The following is an 18,102-nucleotide window of genomic DNA, read 5'->3' as shown; positions in this document are numbered from 1 at the left end:
GAACCACTGCTTTTGAAGGTCATCTCCCAGCTCTCAGGGCAGGTGCTTGTAAAATAACATCAGAAACTGCTCATCTGGCCACGTACTACTGTCTGTGGATGTTTCCATAGGCAATGTGATATCTATTATTTTTTTAATTGTGCATTTCATATGTTTCTCTTTGCAACTTTAAATTCTATGGAGATCTGCTCAGATATTTGACCATAACAGGTTCAGCCAGTAACTTTTTGACCTTATCAAGGGTGATGAATTTTTAGTGTTTTTTGTTTGTTTGTTTGTTTTGTTTTGTTTTGTTTTGGGGGTTTTTTGTTGTTGTTTTTTGTTTTTGTTTTTGATTTAACAAAGAATGCCATTTTTCTGACAGCAAGCTATACTCTAAGAAAGCAACAATAGATCTGTCTACATAGGTTCCTCTGGGCATGAAGCCGACCTAGTGCTCACTTGTGGTATATTATGGCACAGGCACAATTGTAGGTAAAAATACTGCAAATTCTTGAATTTGGGATATTGTTTGTAGCTTCAATATGTACGATTAGTTGAGTGCATCTTGAGAGGTATGCTTTTATCTATAAATGAGGATTGCATGACAAAGTCTTCTAATTTGTTTATTTGATTGTTTTTATTGTTTTGACTTTTTTCCCCCTATTTTTAAGTAGACGCTCCCAGAATGAGATACAAATAGTCTAGACTTTAAACTATCCTTTATGAGCTGGTGACTGTGACCAACATAAATTCTCTATCCCTCATGCTTGTCAATAGTGTAGTGGTGATAGCATACATTACTAAGAAACCCTAGTAAAAATTATTTAAATTTTTCAGTTTCATTGACAGTGATGCAAAAATTATTTGTATTGATGAAATTTGGCTTGTAAATTCCTATCATTCTTAACGTTAATCAGTTTCTAATAAAATAACTGAATGATGGCTCATTATAGTATCGCAATGGCCAAACTTCTGTAAACTATGTTCAAAGATTTATTACATTCTATTTATTTAATTTATTTAACTTATTTAATAATTATTTTAAATTTAATCTATTAATTTATTTAAATCTTTTTAGAAAGATTTAAGAACTGCTTCGAAGTTTATCCTGTGCAATTAAATTACATAGTTATTGTAATGTTTCTAGACTTTTGTTTTTAAAATATTCTTATCTGGTGTTTTTAAATAGGATACTGTGTTTTATTATATAGACACAGGCAAGGATCCTAAGCAACCTGAATTCTTATATGCTTTAGATAGAAGTGTAAATTGATATGCACTCTAGAGAATACAGCCTGAAATTATTCACAAAAGTTAAGCAGACTTTATAACCCAGCATTTCTTGTTTTGTATAAACATCCATCAATGCCAGTAGGTAATTCCATTAAAAGAATGTTCAGGGCAGCTTTTTGTGCAATATCCAAACCCTAGAGTCTGCTTAATTGACAACAGGAGAAGTCTCATTCCCATTGTTGGGTGATATTACATTCTCCCTAATGTAGCATAACATTTCATTCAGAATATGACCCAAAAGATTTTGGATATTTGAATATTTTGAATTGTGTGTACATGTGCATAAGTACTTTACACACTGATCCATCTCCACAGTCCACATCTTATTTTTATAAAATCACCCATGCCATCTTCCAGAAGCTCAAAGAGTTAAGCTCTGAGGGTTCACTCAGGGCAGCCCATTCGGCTCAGGAACCTGGTGTGCTGAAGCTACTGCATGATGCTGGCCAGACACTGCAAAGCCAATCACAAAGTCACTTCTGAGTCAGACAAAAGCAGATTACAAGAGGAATTTGGATTTTAGGATTTAGTTTTTGGAGCAGTGGTTTAGAGACACATCCTAAGGGGCATCAACTCATAAAGGATATTAGCACCATGTCCAGGGGAATCATTTCTAACAGGCTGTCAAATTTAAGTGTGCAGTTAGACTGCCTTCATTTATTGTTCCTTTAAGAGTAAATATCAAGTTTCCTATTGAATGTTTGAAGCCTGATTACCAGGAACTATAGCATCAACAAAAGTCCCAAGGTTTGGTGCTGTGGGATGTTCTGTATGCTCTGAATATGTTGCTCTGATTGGTTAATAAATAAAATGCTGATTGGCCAATAGCCAGGCAGGAAATATAGGCAGGAAAAAGAGAGAGGGGAAGGCTGGGAAATGGAAGGCTGAGGGAGGAGACGCTGCCAGCTGCCTCCATGAGAAGCAGATATTAAGATACTGGTAAGCCACAAGCCATGTGGCAACTTATAGATTAATAGAAATGGATTAATTTAAGATAAAAGAACTAGATAGCAAGAAGCCTGCCATGGCCATATAGTTTAACGTAATATAAGCATCTGAGTGATTATTTTATAAGTGGGCTGTGGGACTGTGGAGGGCTTGGTGAGACCTGGAGAGAAACTCTCCAGCTACATATTGGTTTGTTCTAACTTAATAAACAATACTTTGAAAAACCATAGAATGCCGAAATTACTAAAACAAGGCAAAATAGAGTTTTGAGTCCCACTGACCAAGTTTTGCATCTTCTTCCTGGGTTTCTACTCCTGATACAAATGGAAGAATAAGTTCACTGATGTTGTAGACAATCTCAAGGGCAAGTACAGGCCCTGAATAGCACAGAATTTTCAATGTGGAGTTCCAGTTGTTTGCCCCAAACCTTAGTTCTATGTGCTTAGGGATGTGAATACAAAATCCTTAGCTTCATTATTGAACCACCTCTCTCATTCTCTCATTGTTCAAAAGTAGCATTCAGAGTTGTTATTTCCATTCAGACTGATTGGCACAAGAAATTATTTGGTTCAGAATGACCTCCCACTGATTTTGCCTCCCACCCTTCCAGGCCCATAGAAAGGGAACACCAAACTACAGCAAAGCAGCAGCAAAATAGGATAGAGCAGAGAGTTTTCCACAAAACAGAATCTGTCTTGCACAAACCCCAAAAGACAGTGGTCTGTAGCTCCTCCTGAGCCCATCCCTGAGAACTTCTGGGCTTTGATTCAAAGCAGCTCTTTGCAGTTGGCCCTGCCCCCTTCCTTAACTAAGACCCACTCCACAAGAGGAAATACATGTCTAGTACTGTAATTTGGTCAAGAACCCCTGGCTTGGAGTGTATGAAGCCCAGGGTTGAACATACTACTATTATTTTGCTTAATTAATATAGTATCATATAATATGCCCTCTAAATCCATATCTCTATATGCATAGATTAGCATATCTCTCAGATTTCATCAGAGAAATTTCTTTTGTCAATGCATGGCAATTAATACAGAAACTCACAGCTGGCCAAAATATGTGACTAGGGAGTAATAAGCCATAAATAGGACATCTGTATCATATCTCCCCCTCCCCAGAGCTCAGGGAATGTCATGAAAGATAGGGTGGAAAAATTGTAAGAACAGAGAAGGACTCGGGTGTAACAGTGTCTTCTGGATGTGACAGGACACTAAGAGCAGCTGTCGTTACCTTTCCAAGACTTGCACAACATAGAGCCAGTCAACACTGTCAGATTGATCAGGTGGGGCTCATGAGTCCTCACCTCTATTTGAGAAGCCATTGCCAGTTCATGACTGCTGGGAGAGAGCCAGCATTTAATAAGTATGTAGACCCTGGTAAGTTAACCTCACTCTAGTAGATGGTCCCACACCGAAGAACATATGGGCAGCACTGACTGAATCCAGTGGGTTATAAAAAAAAAAAAAAAAAAAAAGGACATGAATTGGGAGGATCGGGAGGGACTTTAAAGGTTAGGGTCGATCTAGGAGGAGTTATGGGGAGAAGAGAGGAATGAATATGATAAAATACATTGTATGAAAACATGAAATTCTCAAATAATTGATAAAAAAAATTATGAAATTCAAAGTAGGTATGGGATCAAGTTGGAAGGTGTGGATAAGTACAGGGTAAACAGATGAACCTAGGCAGAAATCCAAACAGGGCCCAAGTCTCAGCTCCGCTCCTCATTATCCATAGAGCTAAATACTTACGGAGCACCTGCTCTATGCTGGAGATATCTGTGAACTATTTCAGTCCTTCAAGTAAACAAGGGAAGACCAGAAAACCAAAGATATCCCTCATTTAGCTGCTGCACAGCAGGGAAGAAAGTCTCTGAAGGAATTGTTTCAAACCAATTAAAGAGGCAAAGACTTTTCAGTCTTTGGGGGGTTTGTTTGGTGTGTTGTTCCGGTGACTTTGTTGAACTTTCCATTAACTCTGCACGGGAGCACCTGTGAGGTGTGTGGTTTGGTCCGTTTTCCACTTAGGAGAGCCAATGGCTTATTAGTTATAAGTTCTGGAAATCAGAATGTCAGTTCTAGTTTCCATCAGATGACCATGCCAGCCTTGCCTCTGAGCCACACTCTGAGCCTTTACTGGGGGAGGAGAGCAAACTCCATCTGAGTGCATCACTCAGTGCATTTCTGAACAACTATTAAAAATGTGATCAGTGGTCAGACAACAGAAGCTATAATTCTAACACAACCTCCCCATGTTTTTCTGTCTCCCTGTGATTCAGGAGGAAGGATGCTGGCTTCTTATCCTACAAAGATCACCTGCCTGTGAGCCAGGTGGTGGTTGGAGATACTGACCGGCAAGGCTCAGAAGCCAAGCTGAGCGTGGGTCCTCTGCGCTGCCAAGGAGACAGTAAGTTTGCCCAGCAGCTGGGCCTTGCACTTTCTTATCGCATTGAAATAGTGTTTCCAGGCTGCTCAGAAGATGCCAGAAAACAGACTTGTTCTTCAAAAACGTCACACAACACAAACGGGGCCTGATAGAGAGCTACATAGATCTTTATTGTAAAGAGGGTGTGTCCAATATAGAAGCCTCAATTCAGGCTTAAGATGTGGATATCCATCTTCCTTGTCTATTCATATGTAACAAGTTTGACTACCTCAGCTTATGGTAGCATAAATAGCAATGCTAATAGCATAAAAGTGCCACTCAACAGCTGGGATTCCACTGTGTGCTGCTGTTAATGCCATTAGCATGACTATTTATATCGCCATAAAACGGGGTTTATGGCGATATAAATAGTAGCATTATAGCTTAATGTATTATTGTAAACTTGGATTATGGTCATATAAAGTTTGACATTATGGCTATCAAACTCCATCATCATCAAAGCTTGATGGTCCCTTGAAAGGCAACGATTGTTTCTGTAATGATGTCCTGCTTTCAGGCTTAGGCACCAGAGAGGAACTGGGGGCTGCTAGCTTGGACAGTGGGAGGTAAGAGAGTCAGCATGATGGTCCCACCTAATTAAGGGCACCATTCAGATTTTATGTTGTTTGATACCCTTCGGTGTACTTTATGTGAGGTGGGAGGGGGGCAGTGGAAGGTTGCTATGGGGATTCAGCAATGAGCATCCTGGGCATCATTTCCTTCTATTTCCTGCACATGTGATTCAGGCAATATTCCTGGGAGTTCTACACTTTTTGTGGTTGTGTACTCGGCAAAGGGAGACCTAGATTCCACTCCTTCAATAACTGGCTAGCCCAAAGACCCTGGGGAAGGCTCTCTATTTTATCAGCTGTGTTAATGAGAATACCACCTGTGTCCCAATGCCTCTTAGGGAGACCATAAAGATTTTTAGTGCCTGGGTCTGGAGTCCTCCTAGCAAAGGATTATGTGAGATGGAATATTCTTTACAACTTTTGTAAATCAATGGAGAATTGGGCCTATTCAATAATAGGTTCTTGCAACCACTCAAAGAGATATCCTAATAAATGCAAGAATGCATACTTAGAAGTTTACTGCTTAGTTAATTGAGACTGTTAGCAGTTAAACATGAGAATGCTCCTAACACAAAAGAGGGGAGATGTCTGTACTGATCTTTCTCTTTGTATACTGGGGGGGGGGGGAATGCTACCTACAGAATTGAGATTGGTCAAAAAGATCTTTATGAAGCCTTGGCTATAAACAGTAAAATTTGATTTGTGGATCCAGACTTGGTGGAAGTGAACAAAAAGATGTTTGGTTTTAGCTCATTAAGAAAAGATACTGGCAACCAGGCGGTGGTGGCTCACGCCTTCAATCCCAGCACTCAGGAGGCAGAGGCAGGCAGATCTATGTGAATTCGAGGCCAGCCTGGTCTACAGAGCAAGATCCAGGCAAGGCACAAAGCTACACAGAGAAACCCTGTCTCGAAAAACCAAAAGAAAAAAGAAGATACTGGCACAGAACAGTAAACAATATGCATATTTAATAAATATGCTAAGAGAAGGACTATCATGTTCTTTACAGTTGGGCTCTCATGTATTATAGACTGAAAGTCAATTTTATTATGTCATAATTACTTATAATTATATAAAGATAAAGTACCTCTGGTTTATCAGTTCTAATTCTGAATTTCACTTTGAATTAGAAAAAACTTTCCCATTAAGTGGCTGATTGACTTACTATCAAGAGTAGTTTATATGCAAACGTATATTATTTTTATGTTTAGTATATTATTTTTAGCTAATATGAGATTGATGTCTCCTAATCAAAAAACCAGGCCTCAGAAAGAATTTATCATAGGTTTGCTTTTTATGCAGCACTTTGCTAGGTGATCTGGGAATAGGAAAAGGTAGTTCAAATGTGTTTGAAAAATTCACACTAAAAAGTATTAGAAGATACAGATAGCTTATCACTGTACTGGCTGGTTTTGTATTGACTTGACATGATCTGCAGTCATCAGAGAGAAAGGTATCTCAGTTGAGGAAATGCCTCTCTGAGATCCAGTTGTAAGTCATTTTCTCAATTACTGATCAATAGGGGAGGGCCCAGCCCATGGTGGGCTGTACCATACCTGGGCTGGTGATCCTGGGTTCTATAAGAAAGCAGGCTAAGCAAGCCATGGGGAGCCAGTCAGTAAGCAGTACCCCTCTGTGGCCTCTACATCTGCTCCTGCCTCCAGGATCCTGCCCTGTTTGAGTTCCTGTCCTGATTCACAGATTAACAGTAATGTAGAAGTGTAAGCCAAATAAACTCTTTCCTCCCCAACTTGCTTTTGGTCATGGTGTTTTGCCACAGCAATAGAAACCCTAAGGCAATCATTTAATACTAGATTTTCTGATATAACATTATTGTAATTAATTTCTAAAGGAAGAAGCAATAAAAGGTGCATTTAAGGTAGAAGTGTGTGTGTGTGTGTGTGTGTGTGTGTGTGTGTGTGTGTGTGAGTGTGCACCAGAGACTGATTCAGGGATTCTGGAATACCCCCTTTATCACTGTTTACTTTTTTTTTTGAGGCAAGGTCTCTCACTGAACCGCACTCACTGACTGGTCTAGCTGACCAGTGAGCCCCTGGGATCTACCTCTTTGTGCTCTCCACACTGGGGTTACAGATACATGCTGTGGGATGTTCTGTATGTTAAATGTGTTGCTCTGATTGGTTAATAAATAAAACACTGATTGGCCAGTAGCCAAGCAGGAAGTATAGGCGGGACAAGGAGAGAAGAGAATTCTGGGAACAGGAAGACTGAAGCAGAGAGACGCTGCCAGCCGCCATGAGGAGAAGCATGATGTAAGATACCGGTAAGCCACGAGCCACGTGGCAAGGTATAGATTAATAGAAATGAGTTGATTTAAGATATAAGAACTAGATAACAAGAAGCCTGCTGCAGCCATACAGTTTGTAAGCAAAATAAGTCTCTGTGTGTTTACTTGGTTGGGTCTAAGTAGCTGCGGGACAGCGGGTAAGAGAGATTTGTCCTGACCGTGGGCCAGGCAGGACCAGGAAAACTCTAGCTACAGGTACACATAGCCATGCCTCATCTTTTAAAATGGGTTTTAGGGATCTAACTCAGGCCCTTTTGATTTCTTAGCAAACACTTTATCTACTGAGGCATCTCCCCACCTAGACTCTATCTTAATAAAGACAGAGAAAATAAGAAAAGCGTAATGATAAATTTCACTTAAGTTTCTATATCAGGATTGGTTTCAGGTACATTATTAGGACTGTATTAGGGTTCTCTACAGGAAAAGGACTGATAGAATGAAAAATAATGGTATACACACATATGTATAGATATGGAGAGAGAGAGAGAGAGAGAGAGAGAGAGAGAGAGAGAGAGAGAGAGAGAGAGAGAGTTTATTAGGATAGTTCAAAGCCTGTGGTCAGATAGTCAGCAATGGCTGCCTCCTGATGGAAAGGCCAAAAATTCAGTATTTGTTCAGTCCGTGAGACTGGACACTCCAGCTTGTCTTCAGTCTACATTGGAAGTAGGCTCTAAAAGCAGCTATCTGTCAGTGGTAGATGGATGAACTTGCCAGTGAGAGTGAGGGGAAGCAGGCAAAAAACAAAAGCTTCCTTCTCCCAATGCTTGTATGCAGAGTGACACCAGGAGGTGTGGCCCAGGTTTATGGTGGGTCTTCTGAGCACAAATGATCTAATCAAGAAAATCCCTCACATGTGAGTCCTGATGCTTGAGTTTGGGTTGATTCCAGATGTAGTCAAATTGACAAGCAAGATTAGACTAAGGAAAATAGTTACCTCATTGGTGGACAATGCATAGTCTTGGTATAGTTGGGATGATGTAGATCCAGGAAGATGTTATCTTCCTTTTCCCCAGGACACTGAGAATTCGTTGTCTGAACTTGTGCTGCCTGAGAGCAATCAGCATTCAGCAGTTTGCAGACCCAATTTCCCTTTAAGAACATTCTCACATAGGTGCAATTACAAGGAGAGATTCCATGTGGACAGTATTTCCCAGGTTTTATACTTGCCTGATATCCTTGGACACTTGCAGCCCCTTGTGCAGTGCATAAGGCAAACATCATTTCTGTTGTACAAATGAACAAATTATTTCTTTTCAAATGGTGTTTACATGACAAATTTTCAAGCCCCCTTGCAAATTCCCAGAAGTTGGAGCAGAGAATAGAAACATGAGACCACCATTGATTTTTGACTCCATGCTTTTCCTCTGTCAAAGACCAGTTAAATTCAAGTGTCTTAAAAAACAGCTTAGGGGGTAGAGAGATGGCTCAGTGATTAAGAGCATTTTTCCTTCTTGAAAAGGACCCAGGTTTGATTCCCAGCACCCACATGGTAGCTCACAACTGCCTGTAACTCCATTTTCAGGGTATTGTACACCTTCCTTTGACCTCTGTGGACACTGTTTTGTTTTGTTTTGTTTTTTTAATATTTGGTGTAGCTAGAGTTTTCCTGCCTTGCCCACAGTCAGGACAAATCTTTGTCACCCGCCAGTCCCATAGCCGCTCAGACCCAACCAAGTAAACACAGAGACTTGTATTGCTTACAAACTGTATGGCCATGGCAGGCTTCTTGCTAACTGTTCTTATAGCTTAAATTAATCCATTTCCACAAATCTATACCCTGCCACATGGCTCGTGGCTTACCGGCATCTTTTCATGCTGCTTGTCCTGGCGGTGGCTGGCAGTGACTCCTTCTGCCTTCCTGTTCTTTTATTTCTCCTCTCTGTTAGTCCCGCCTATACTTCCTGCCTAGCCACGGGCCAATCAGTGTTTTATTTATTGACCAATCAGAGCAACTTGACATACAGACCATTCCCCAGCACAGCCAAGTGCAGACCATCTCAGACACCTGCACTCAGGCTCATGGTCCTAATCATCCTCTATGCGGACCTGCTGGGTAAAGCCACAAGGAACCCGAGAACGGGCTCCCACAGGACACACACATCATCCCACAGCAATTTGGCTTGGGCCTTGTCCCATCACAAGCTCCACCCACCCACCCACACCATGCTAAGAAGAGGATTGGATACAGGAGGTCTAAGTCACCTTGTGAGTTTGGGCTGTTGTTCATGGAGATGAGCTTGCTTTGAGACACTTCTTAAGGTCTCTAGAGAGCTTCAGAAAAAGGAGTTTTACCACTGAACACCCACTGAATTTCTCTCTTTCTGTCTCTCTGTCTCCCTCCCCCCACCTCCTCTCTCAGTTTGAGGAGCCCGGCTTCAGCAGTCCTCCAGAGGTGTGTGGTGCACTAGGCCCAGTTCGAGGCTCGACTCGCAGAGAATGACACTTTTTCTTTGAGCTCTGTCCAACTGTTTCAGAGTTGCAGGTGATTTCTTCAGCCAGCTGAGTTTCGACTTTCACTCTAAGTCATCTGAACTCATAGACCCATGTAATCAAAGTGCTAAACCAAATCAGTACCTTCCATTTAGGGCTGCCCTGTGTCTCCTACGGCTCTGTGAAATACGTAAGCTTTGACAGGGTGGTTGCTGTTGTTTTCTCCTTCAAATACATCCAAGTAGAAACCTCCAATCTAAATGAGACTTGTGTGACTAGTGATGGATGGCTTGCTACAATAAAAATTGCAGAGAAATTATGCATCTCTTGTAAACCACAGGTACTCACCTAGGGAAAAAACAAAAGATCCATTTAGAGAATCAGAGCTCAATATCAAGAGTAGACACTTTTCAAACTTAAGCTTGGGCACACCCTCTGAGGCTGCTGAAACTTTCATGAACTAAAAAGAAATTTCGTTTTTGAAGGCAGAAATCTTATTCTACTGTATATAGTGACTATAATTAATTGCAAGAATACAGGATTTGCTAGGTAATTGTTTTGCTCTCAGCCATATGAAGTAAAGATTTACCATCTCGCCTCTAGGGATATAGACTTTAAACAATTAATTAGAAGCAAGTTTGCTACAAAGGCAAGCCTTTTCAATAAACCTGGGCAGAAACAAATTAGAGGCACGTGTTACTGGATACTGCTTCCCCGTCCACACCAGAAACAGCTCAGGCAAAGGAAGCTGACAGGCAGGACACTGCAGTCACACTGCACGCTTAAGATGCAAATTCAATTTCTTACAGTTGCAGAGGTACCTGGGAGTCAAGAGATGAGAAGGCAAGGCAGGAAAGACATTCAAGTTCAGGTCGGGAGCTCTGTGAGGACAGAGACAAAAAAGCCAGTGAAAAAGAAAGAGGTGGTAATGGAGTTGTAGCCAAATGATGATGAACATTTGTTCCTTGCGACATGAATCCTCTATGCCAGAGTGGTGGAAAGGCCGAGCACTGTGCTTCAAGGATTTCCAAGTCCAGGAGTGCTGCCTGCCTGTTCCCTCACTCAGAGTCAGCCACAGTCATGTCCACACACTGAGTCACCACTTGTGAAACATTTCCTGTGGGGTGCAGTGGGCTGGGCACGGGGAGGGAGAGTCCCCAGTTTTCCTTGTGAAGAGATAGCAACTCCCCAGACTGCAGGGAGAGTAGAAAGATCATTTATCTTGATTTAGCTTTGCTGCCTCGGGGAGGCAAGAGATAAGAAAGGGAAAGAGACCAGAAAGGGAAAGGATCCTAGTACAGGTTCTATATTCAAAGCCCTTTGTATTCATTCACTCTCTTGATTTTCTTTGTATTCATTCACTCTCCTGGTTCTTCCCATTCCTGCCCCCCACCCCTCCACTCCCCACCTCTGTGAAGTGGTTTGCAAACTCATTTCAGAGCTGGCTTTAGAAAGGTCTGTGTGGTTCCTTTAGAATCCTCTTATCTACCACATCCCCTTAGACTTGATGTTAGGATTTAAATAAGAAAGAAAACACATCCCTTATGTTCTTGGGGGTGCACTGGTCTAAACATTTGCTGGGAAGGCATTGAAGATACTCTCTCCTTTCAACCTTAGAAATCTTTTCTTGCAGCTTTCCATGTACCTAAGATCTTCTCCTTGCTCCCTGCCTGGTCAGATCTCACAGGGAGCACATTCCACCACCACCACTACCCCTGATGCCTGCCTTGGAATGTTCCTTGCTACCAGTGTCTCAACTACCTATTTCCTCCACAGTAATGAAGGCTCTGCTCTCTCGGGGCAGTGGGATCTAGCTTAGTTGCATATACCAGTCTCACTGGATGAATTCATTCTAAAATGTGAATGATGAGCCCTGAAGAATGCCTAACTAGACAGAGGCAGTCACTAAGAAGCAAGACATGTTGGTGATGAGGAGCCTTCAACCTCTTCACCTGGCTTACTGAATTACCAAGGATAAGCTGGGCTTGCAATACAAGTTCTGAACATAAGACAATAAATGAAACAACATAAGACAATAAATAACTCATGCTCTCTGAGTTAAGTAGCTCCCTCCACCTCCTGGTGTTCCCTTCATCAACAGTGTGAGGGACGCGAAGACTGGCGGCCCTGCCTGTCCTCTTCAGGAACCGAATCAGAAGTTACATGAATGGCTTTTGCCTGCATCCCAGGGTTCAAAGCTCACTCACAGGCACCAATCTAACTCGGAGAGTGACTGAGGAGGGTAGTCTCCCTGTGTGGCCTGCTGGCGGAAGCAGATGTACACTCTGTATTCCTCCCACCACAAAGAGCATCTTCTGACATCTTTGTACCTGTATTCAAGGCTGGTTCTGGCAGAAGAGGAAAGGGAAAGACTGGTAAAAATTTCTTCCCATCTGTTCTTCATGGAAAAAAAGATATAGCTCAACTCCTCACCCTGCCCTTGGACAGGTCATCCCTCTCCCAGTTGTGTTTATTTTTCCCCACCCAATAGGATCCTTGAGACTGCCAAAGAAAAAGGTTACAAAAACGCAGTTCAAATATCCTAACAGGCTTTATTTTGTGTTTCTCGAGCTCTAACACTTTAGTCCATCAATGGAATCAATGGTGGCTGAGCAAAGGGGGTTTGCTTTATGGCAGGAAGATGCTGAACACACTAAAGGAGAGAACGAAGCATGATAGGTCATTTCAAATTTCATTTCTTTGCAAGGCAGGTATAAAGAGAATATAGACAAATGGCCTCTTGGTTAGCACCAGGTTATTGCAAGTCCCCTTTGTAAGAATTAAAGGACCGAGAATTAAAGCAGAGGGGACTTCATCATCAAGCCACGGACCTGCTGGCAAACTTGGCTCACTTCCACTTCCTTGACATCTCACAGATCAGTTAGCCACTTAACTGGGCTTTAGTGACCTAGGACTTTAGGATAGGTGCTTCCTATTGGATTGTTTTCTTGGTCTATGGTCTGTTAGGACCCAGTGCAAGAGCTCAAAGCAATGGCCTCCTGAAAGTTTTATTCAACATTATCTATACTGAGGGATGATTCTGGAAGTTGGAGAAATGAAGGGTAGCTAGGAAGAATGTAACCAACTTCATTCTTAGTAGAGGGGAGATAGTCCCAGTTCTGACTGTGGACACCTCAAAAATAAGAATAGCTCTGACATGCTTGAATGTTCTCAGCAGCTGAGCATGCCAGATACCTAGAAAGGATTCAAGAGTTAAAAACATATATCAAGGCAGATATGAAGAACTGCAGCCAGGTTTGACTTTGGACCCAGATTCTTTCTTCACAACCACTATGAACCCAAGTAGAAAAATTTCAAAGCCCTGGGCTTTGTAATTCTCTTATGGAATCTATTTTATTCCTAAGACTCTCTGCTCCTTCACTGGGAGCTCTTGACTCTTTAAAGACTTCTCTTATATAACACACCCTGCTTCTGGCTTGCCTTGCTTTGCTATACCATCACCATGGAAAGCTGTCTCCTAACTCAGCAGAAGAGAGAGACTACCTGCGGACAGTCTGTGTAGGGTGAGAGCAACATGTGTTAGAGAACCACCTTCCTTCCCTCTCCATCCCTTCTTGGCCATTTACTAAAATCTACTACTTGGGCTCAGGCTTTACTTTATGTGTTTTTTGCATGATCACGATCTTCTCAGAATAATCATTGAGGGTTCAGCACCAGCACACATCCCAGAAGAAAAAATTTTGTTTACTAGTAGTGATACATCCTGAGAAGGTACTCCAAATTCTTTCCCTCCATTCTGAGTTTCTTACTATAATAATATAGGCAAATCCATGAAAGTCACACACACACACACACACACACACACACACACACACACTTTTATCAAATATATCTCAAACCCAAAACAAAGAACATAGCCTCCTGTGGGTGGATAGGAGAGTCTCAGAAGTCAGCCAATGCAGACCTCTCATTTCACAGACAAGTGAGATGGGTCATAGGAGGCTCAATAACTGTTCCATAGTCCCACAATTGATTTATAGCAAACCACAGCTACAGAGAGCTGATACTAAACCATGGATGAGATTAATGCTAGGATCTACGAGGAAACTTATACCGATGCTCTGACCTTGGCCCAGCCTATGGATTTCTGAGTTGTACAACCATGAAGTATGAGTCCTAACCAAACCCACCTGTTATGAGCTCCACTACCTGAAAACCCTAATAGACAGCCAACAGCCATGGAGGTGAGAAGCCAGAGGCATAAAATACAGATTCTTTTTTCCCCTTTTGCTTCTATTTCTAGTAAAGACTTTCTGTTTCTTTATAGCTTTGTTTTTGTTTGGTTTGTTTAGTAATAGATTGAGGAAATCATTAACCTCTGTTTTTCTTAATGACCCAGTCTTCTCTGTTATTGCCATTGGCTGCTTGCAGGTGCCAAGCAGGAGTGGCCCTAGGAAGAAGCCAAGACAGTGAAACCCTCATGCTCACAACCTAGACTCATTTCCTGTGAAAGAGCCAGCCCCGGGGTACATCTGCGATCAGGTCCAATGAACAAAGACAGCAACTTTGTTGAGTGGAAGAGAGCCTTTGTTTTTTTCTTCCAACCTTCTTGGTGACTTTCAAAAACTAGAAATGTTGGGCCATTACCCTGGGAGGACTCAGCACTTTCATATTATTGGATCATTCAACGTCAGCTTCAGCTGAAAATTCACTGTTGAAATGGAAAGCGAAATGATTCCTTACATTTGGAAAAAAATAAGATTTTATTTTGCAGCTCTATGGTGTCAGGCAGGGGGGTGTAAGTGTGCATGGACAGGTACATTTGTATATACATAACTGATTTTCTGGCTTACCATTTCAAATTCTGCCTATATTTGAAAGAATGATGTCCTCTGAGGTAATCAGAGTGAGGCATGGTGTGGAGGCCAGATTCTGCTGATGTGGCTGGCTGGTGAGCCCTGTGACATCTCAGTCTCTCACTCTGTACTCATCTCTTTCTGAACTGGGTACTCCCTACAGAAGAGACAGAATTCCCACAGATAGGAAAGAATGTATTTTCCATACCATGGATCCCCATGGTCAGGTTCCTCTGCTGGACTTCTCTCAGAAATCTCACTATTCACAGAGGAGGGCAAGGCTTTACCTATTGATTTTTAAAACTTTCTTGTGAGGAACACTGGGAATTGAGAAAAACACTAGATAAAGCAGATTCTAGCCTATTCCCAGGCTCCACTCCAGGAACTAAGTCCTACACATAGCCTTTTTTGAGGAAAATGACACATGATCCTCCTACTGGGGTCAGTTTCCTACTGAGGCAAACTTTCTTACACAGCTGAAGAGGTGAGGCAGGAACTTGGATCATGGGAAACTGAGGGTAGAGCTCAAAAATATTGGAGAATTGTGTTGTACACTTTTAAATACTATATTATAATTTAATGCATGTATCCAATGCATTTTTGATCATTTTCATTCCCCCATGGCCTTGAAGGTGTTAGTAGTCTAGAACTTACCTGGGATAGGGGCAGAATATAAATTCTGATTGAGATCTGGAGCACAGCTGGAGATGCTCCAAGGAGTGGCTGCCCTGGTCAGTGGTGGACATGCTTAGAATAACAAAGTGCAAGGCAGCATGAAGAACACAGGCTTTGGGATCAAGCATCCCTTGAATCAGATCCCAGCTCCCTCGAGGTACCTGCATTCTTGGATTAGCTCTCACCCTTTCTTACTTCTACTCCCAGCATTCAGTTTTACCTCAGCTATAGATGAGAAAATTGCAAGTCCATCACTATTTTTCTTAACATCCCGGTCTTCCCCACTATTAAAAAAAAAGAAAGAAAAAGCCCATTGAGTACCACTGGTAGTTGGGATTCTTCAAACATTAGTGACCTTCACTTTCACCCTCATGATATCAATTTGTTGTGTACAGAGTGGCGGGTCCAATATCAGAAAACAGAGGCCAGTCTTGCTGTCTTTTATTCTCCAGTTTTTACCCCCTACCCCTTGTATATTAGTTACATTTTCTGATAAAATATCCTGATAAAGGCAACTTAAAGGAGAAAAGGATTGCTTTTGCCACAGTTCAGGGATACAGCCCATCATGGCCTGAAGGTCATGGCAGCAGGAACTTGAGGTGGCTAGTCATGAATCCTTAGGAGGCAGAGTGATGTTAGCCCTCGGCTGGCCTTCTCCTTCTATTGACTCCAGGAGCCTAGTCTATGGAATCAGTTGCCCACAGTTAAGGTGTGTCCTCTTGCTTGAGTTAACTTAGTCTATACAAGCCCTCACAAGTGTGCAAGGTTAGTCCTGGGTGGTTCTAAACATTATCCAGTTGACTATACCGCCCTACCTTGGCTCTGTGCCTGTGTAGAGAGAAGCCCTGCCTGGTGTGTCATGTTTGAGCATCACCAGCTAGTCCTTTTAACGTGGAAGTGGTGGTGACAATGACTGAGGTTCAGCAGCATTGACTGAGTCCCAGGGACCATGCTTTCTAAGCTCAAAGACCCTCGTTTTCTTCTCTTTTACTGGCTCCTAATTGTTCCCCTCTTAGCTTCCCATCCTTTGTGACTGGCCCTCAGAGGATCTGGAGGATCCTGAAGAGCACACTGTGAGCCCAAGAATGTAGACTGGGCTTGTCTTCCAAGGAGTAGTCACAAACACCTGCCTTTCACCTATCTCAGAGCTCAGCAAATACTCTCCCTAAAGAGCCAGGAGGACAGTGAATAGTTTTGTGGGTCAATGATCTCTGTCACAAATCCTCAACCCTGTCACTCAAAAGCCAAAAGCTGCCATAGGCAATGTGTAAACCAAGTTGCATGGCTAGATGCCAGTAGCATTTTATTGATACAAACAGGTGACAGATTGAATTTGTCTCAAAGGTCAGAATGCTAACTTTGGATCTGCATGTTTGAAAACTGAGATTTTTGTGTATGGTTTTAAAATGTATAGAATTGTGCCAACATTCTTCTGCTGTTTTAATGCAGATTTTATCTGTTTTTTTTTAACTCAGTCATGGTAACCACCACCCACTGCCATACTTTGAACAAGGAATGTGCTGTCCACTTCAGCTATATCCCTGTCTTTCTCTGCATGTGTTTGTATTTCAGCCTGCATTGTACAGCAGTGTAAATATACTCAGCATCCATCCAAGGCAATATATAAAAAAGCATTGCCATAGGCACAAAGCTACACAGAGAAACCCTGTCTCAAAACACCAAAAAAAAAAAAAAAAAAAGCATTGCCAATACTTTCTACTTTGGGGAGACTGAAAGTTCCCAGTGGCAATGTGAGCATAAGCCAGACATTGTAAAGCACACATATAATACAAGCTCTTGGAAGGCAGAGGCAGGAGGATAATGTATTCAGTACCAGGCTGGGCTGCATAGCAAGATCCTGTCTCAAAAAACAAAAGGACATAAATACTCCAGACTGAAAGTTCATATGCCAACATAGTGCTTTTCCACTTAGTATCCAGAGAAAGTTTCCACAGCTATCAATTAATTGCATTGTCTTTTGTCTTACAACCATCTGATGGTTTTTCATCACACTTAAGATGCAAACTTCCATACACATCATGAGGTTCTGCATGACCAGCCCCACCCACCAGTCATGGCTCCTCCCTCCCTTCCAGCTCTTATTCCTTATGTACCTCCAACATGCTGTTCTTGTGGCCACTCCCAGAACTTTCACTTGTGTTTTCCTCTTCCTGAAACCTTCTGGCCCAGGCCTCGTTTCATCATGAAGGTCTCAGTGTTGATGTTAGCGGTCTCTCTTTACCCACTGCACTAGTACGGTCTCCTATACCTCACCACCGTCCTTTGCATTTTCGTCACAGAAATCCCAACATGTTGGAATCGCTTCTGCGAGATACAATGCAGTCCTGACACTCACTGCCCATGTCAGTGTGGTCCTCAGAAGTTAAGAGCAAGCCCCCAGTAAGACCACCTTCCCTTCTGATACCAGCAGTGTGCCAGTCACAGTTCTGACCAACTTTGGAGATTTCTACTCTCTCTTCAGGGTCAATAATTCATTAAGATGACTCACGTAACTCGGGAATGTGCAGTACTCAGATTTACATTCTAAAAAACACAAATCAAGACCTGCCAAATGAAGAGGTATATAGGGTGAGGTCTGAGAGAGTCTCTGATGCACAGCTTCCAAATCCTCTTCTCTTGGCGTGAGGAT

General features: G+C 42.1%; 1 protein-coding gene across 1 annotated transcript in view; it reads left to right on the top strand.

The window, feature by feature from the left end:
- Cntnap2 (contactin associated protein 2) overlaps positions 1-18,102 on the top strand; it is a 2,081,518-nt gene that overhangs the window by 1,657,515 nt on the left and 405,901 nt on the right. Inside the window, exon 15 of the mRNA XM_042273149.2 lies at positions 4,505-4,632. Within this exon, the coding sequence (XP_042129083.1) occupies positions 4,505-4,632 (128 nt within the window). The remainder of the gene's footprint in view (positions 1-4,504; positions 4,633-18,102) is intronic.

This window comes from Peromyscus maniculatus, chromosome 3 (assembly GCF_049852395.1).
Source record: "Peromyscus maniculatus bairdii isolate BWxNUB_F1_BW_parent chromosome 3, HU_Pman_BW_mat_3.1, whole genome shotgun sequence".
Lineage (NCBI taxonomy): Eukaryota > Metazoa > Chordata > Mammalia > Rodentia > Cricetidae > Peromyscus > Peromyscus maniculatus.
This window is presented reverse-complemented; position numbering and strand designations above follow the sequence as displayed.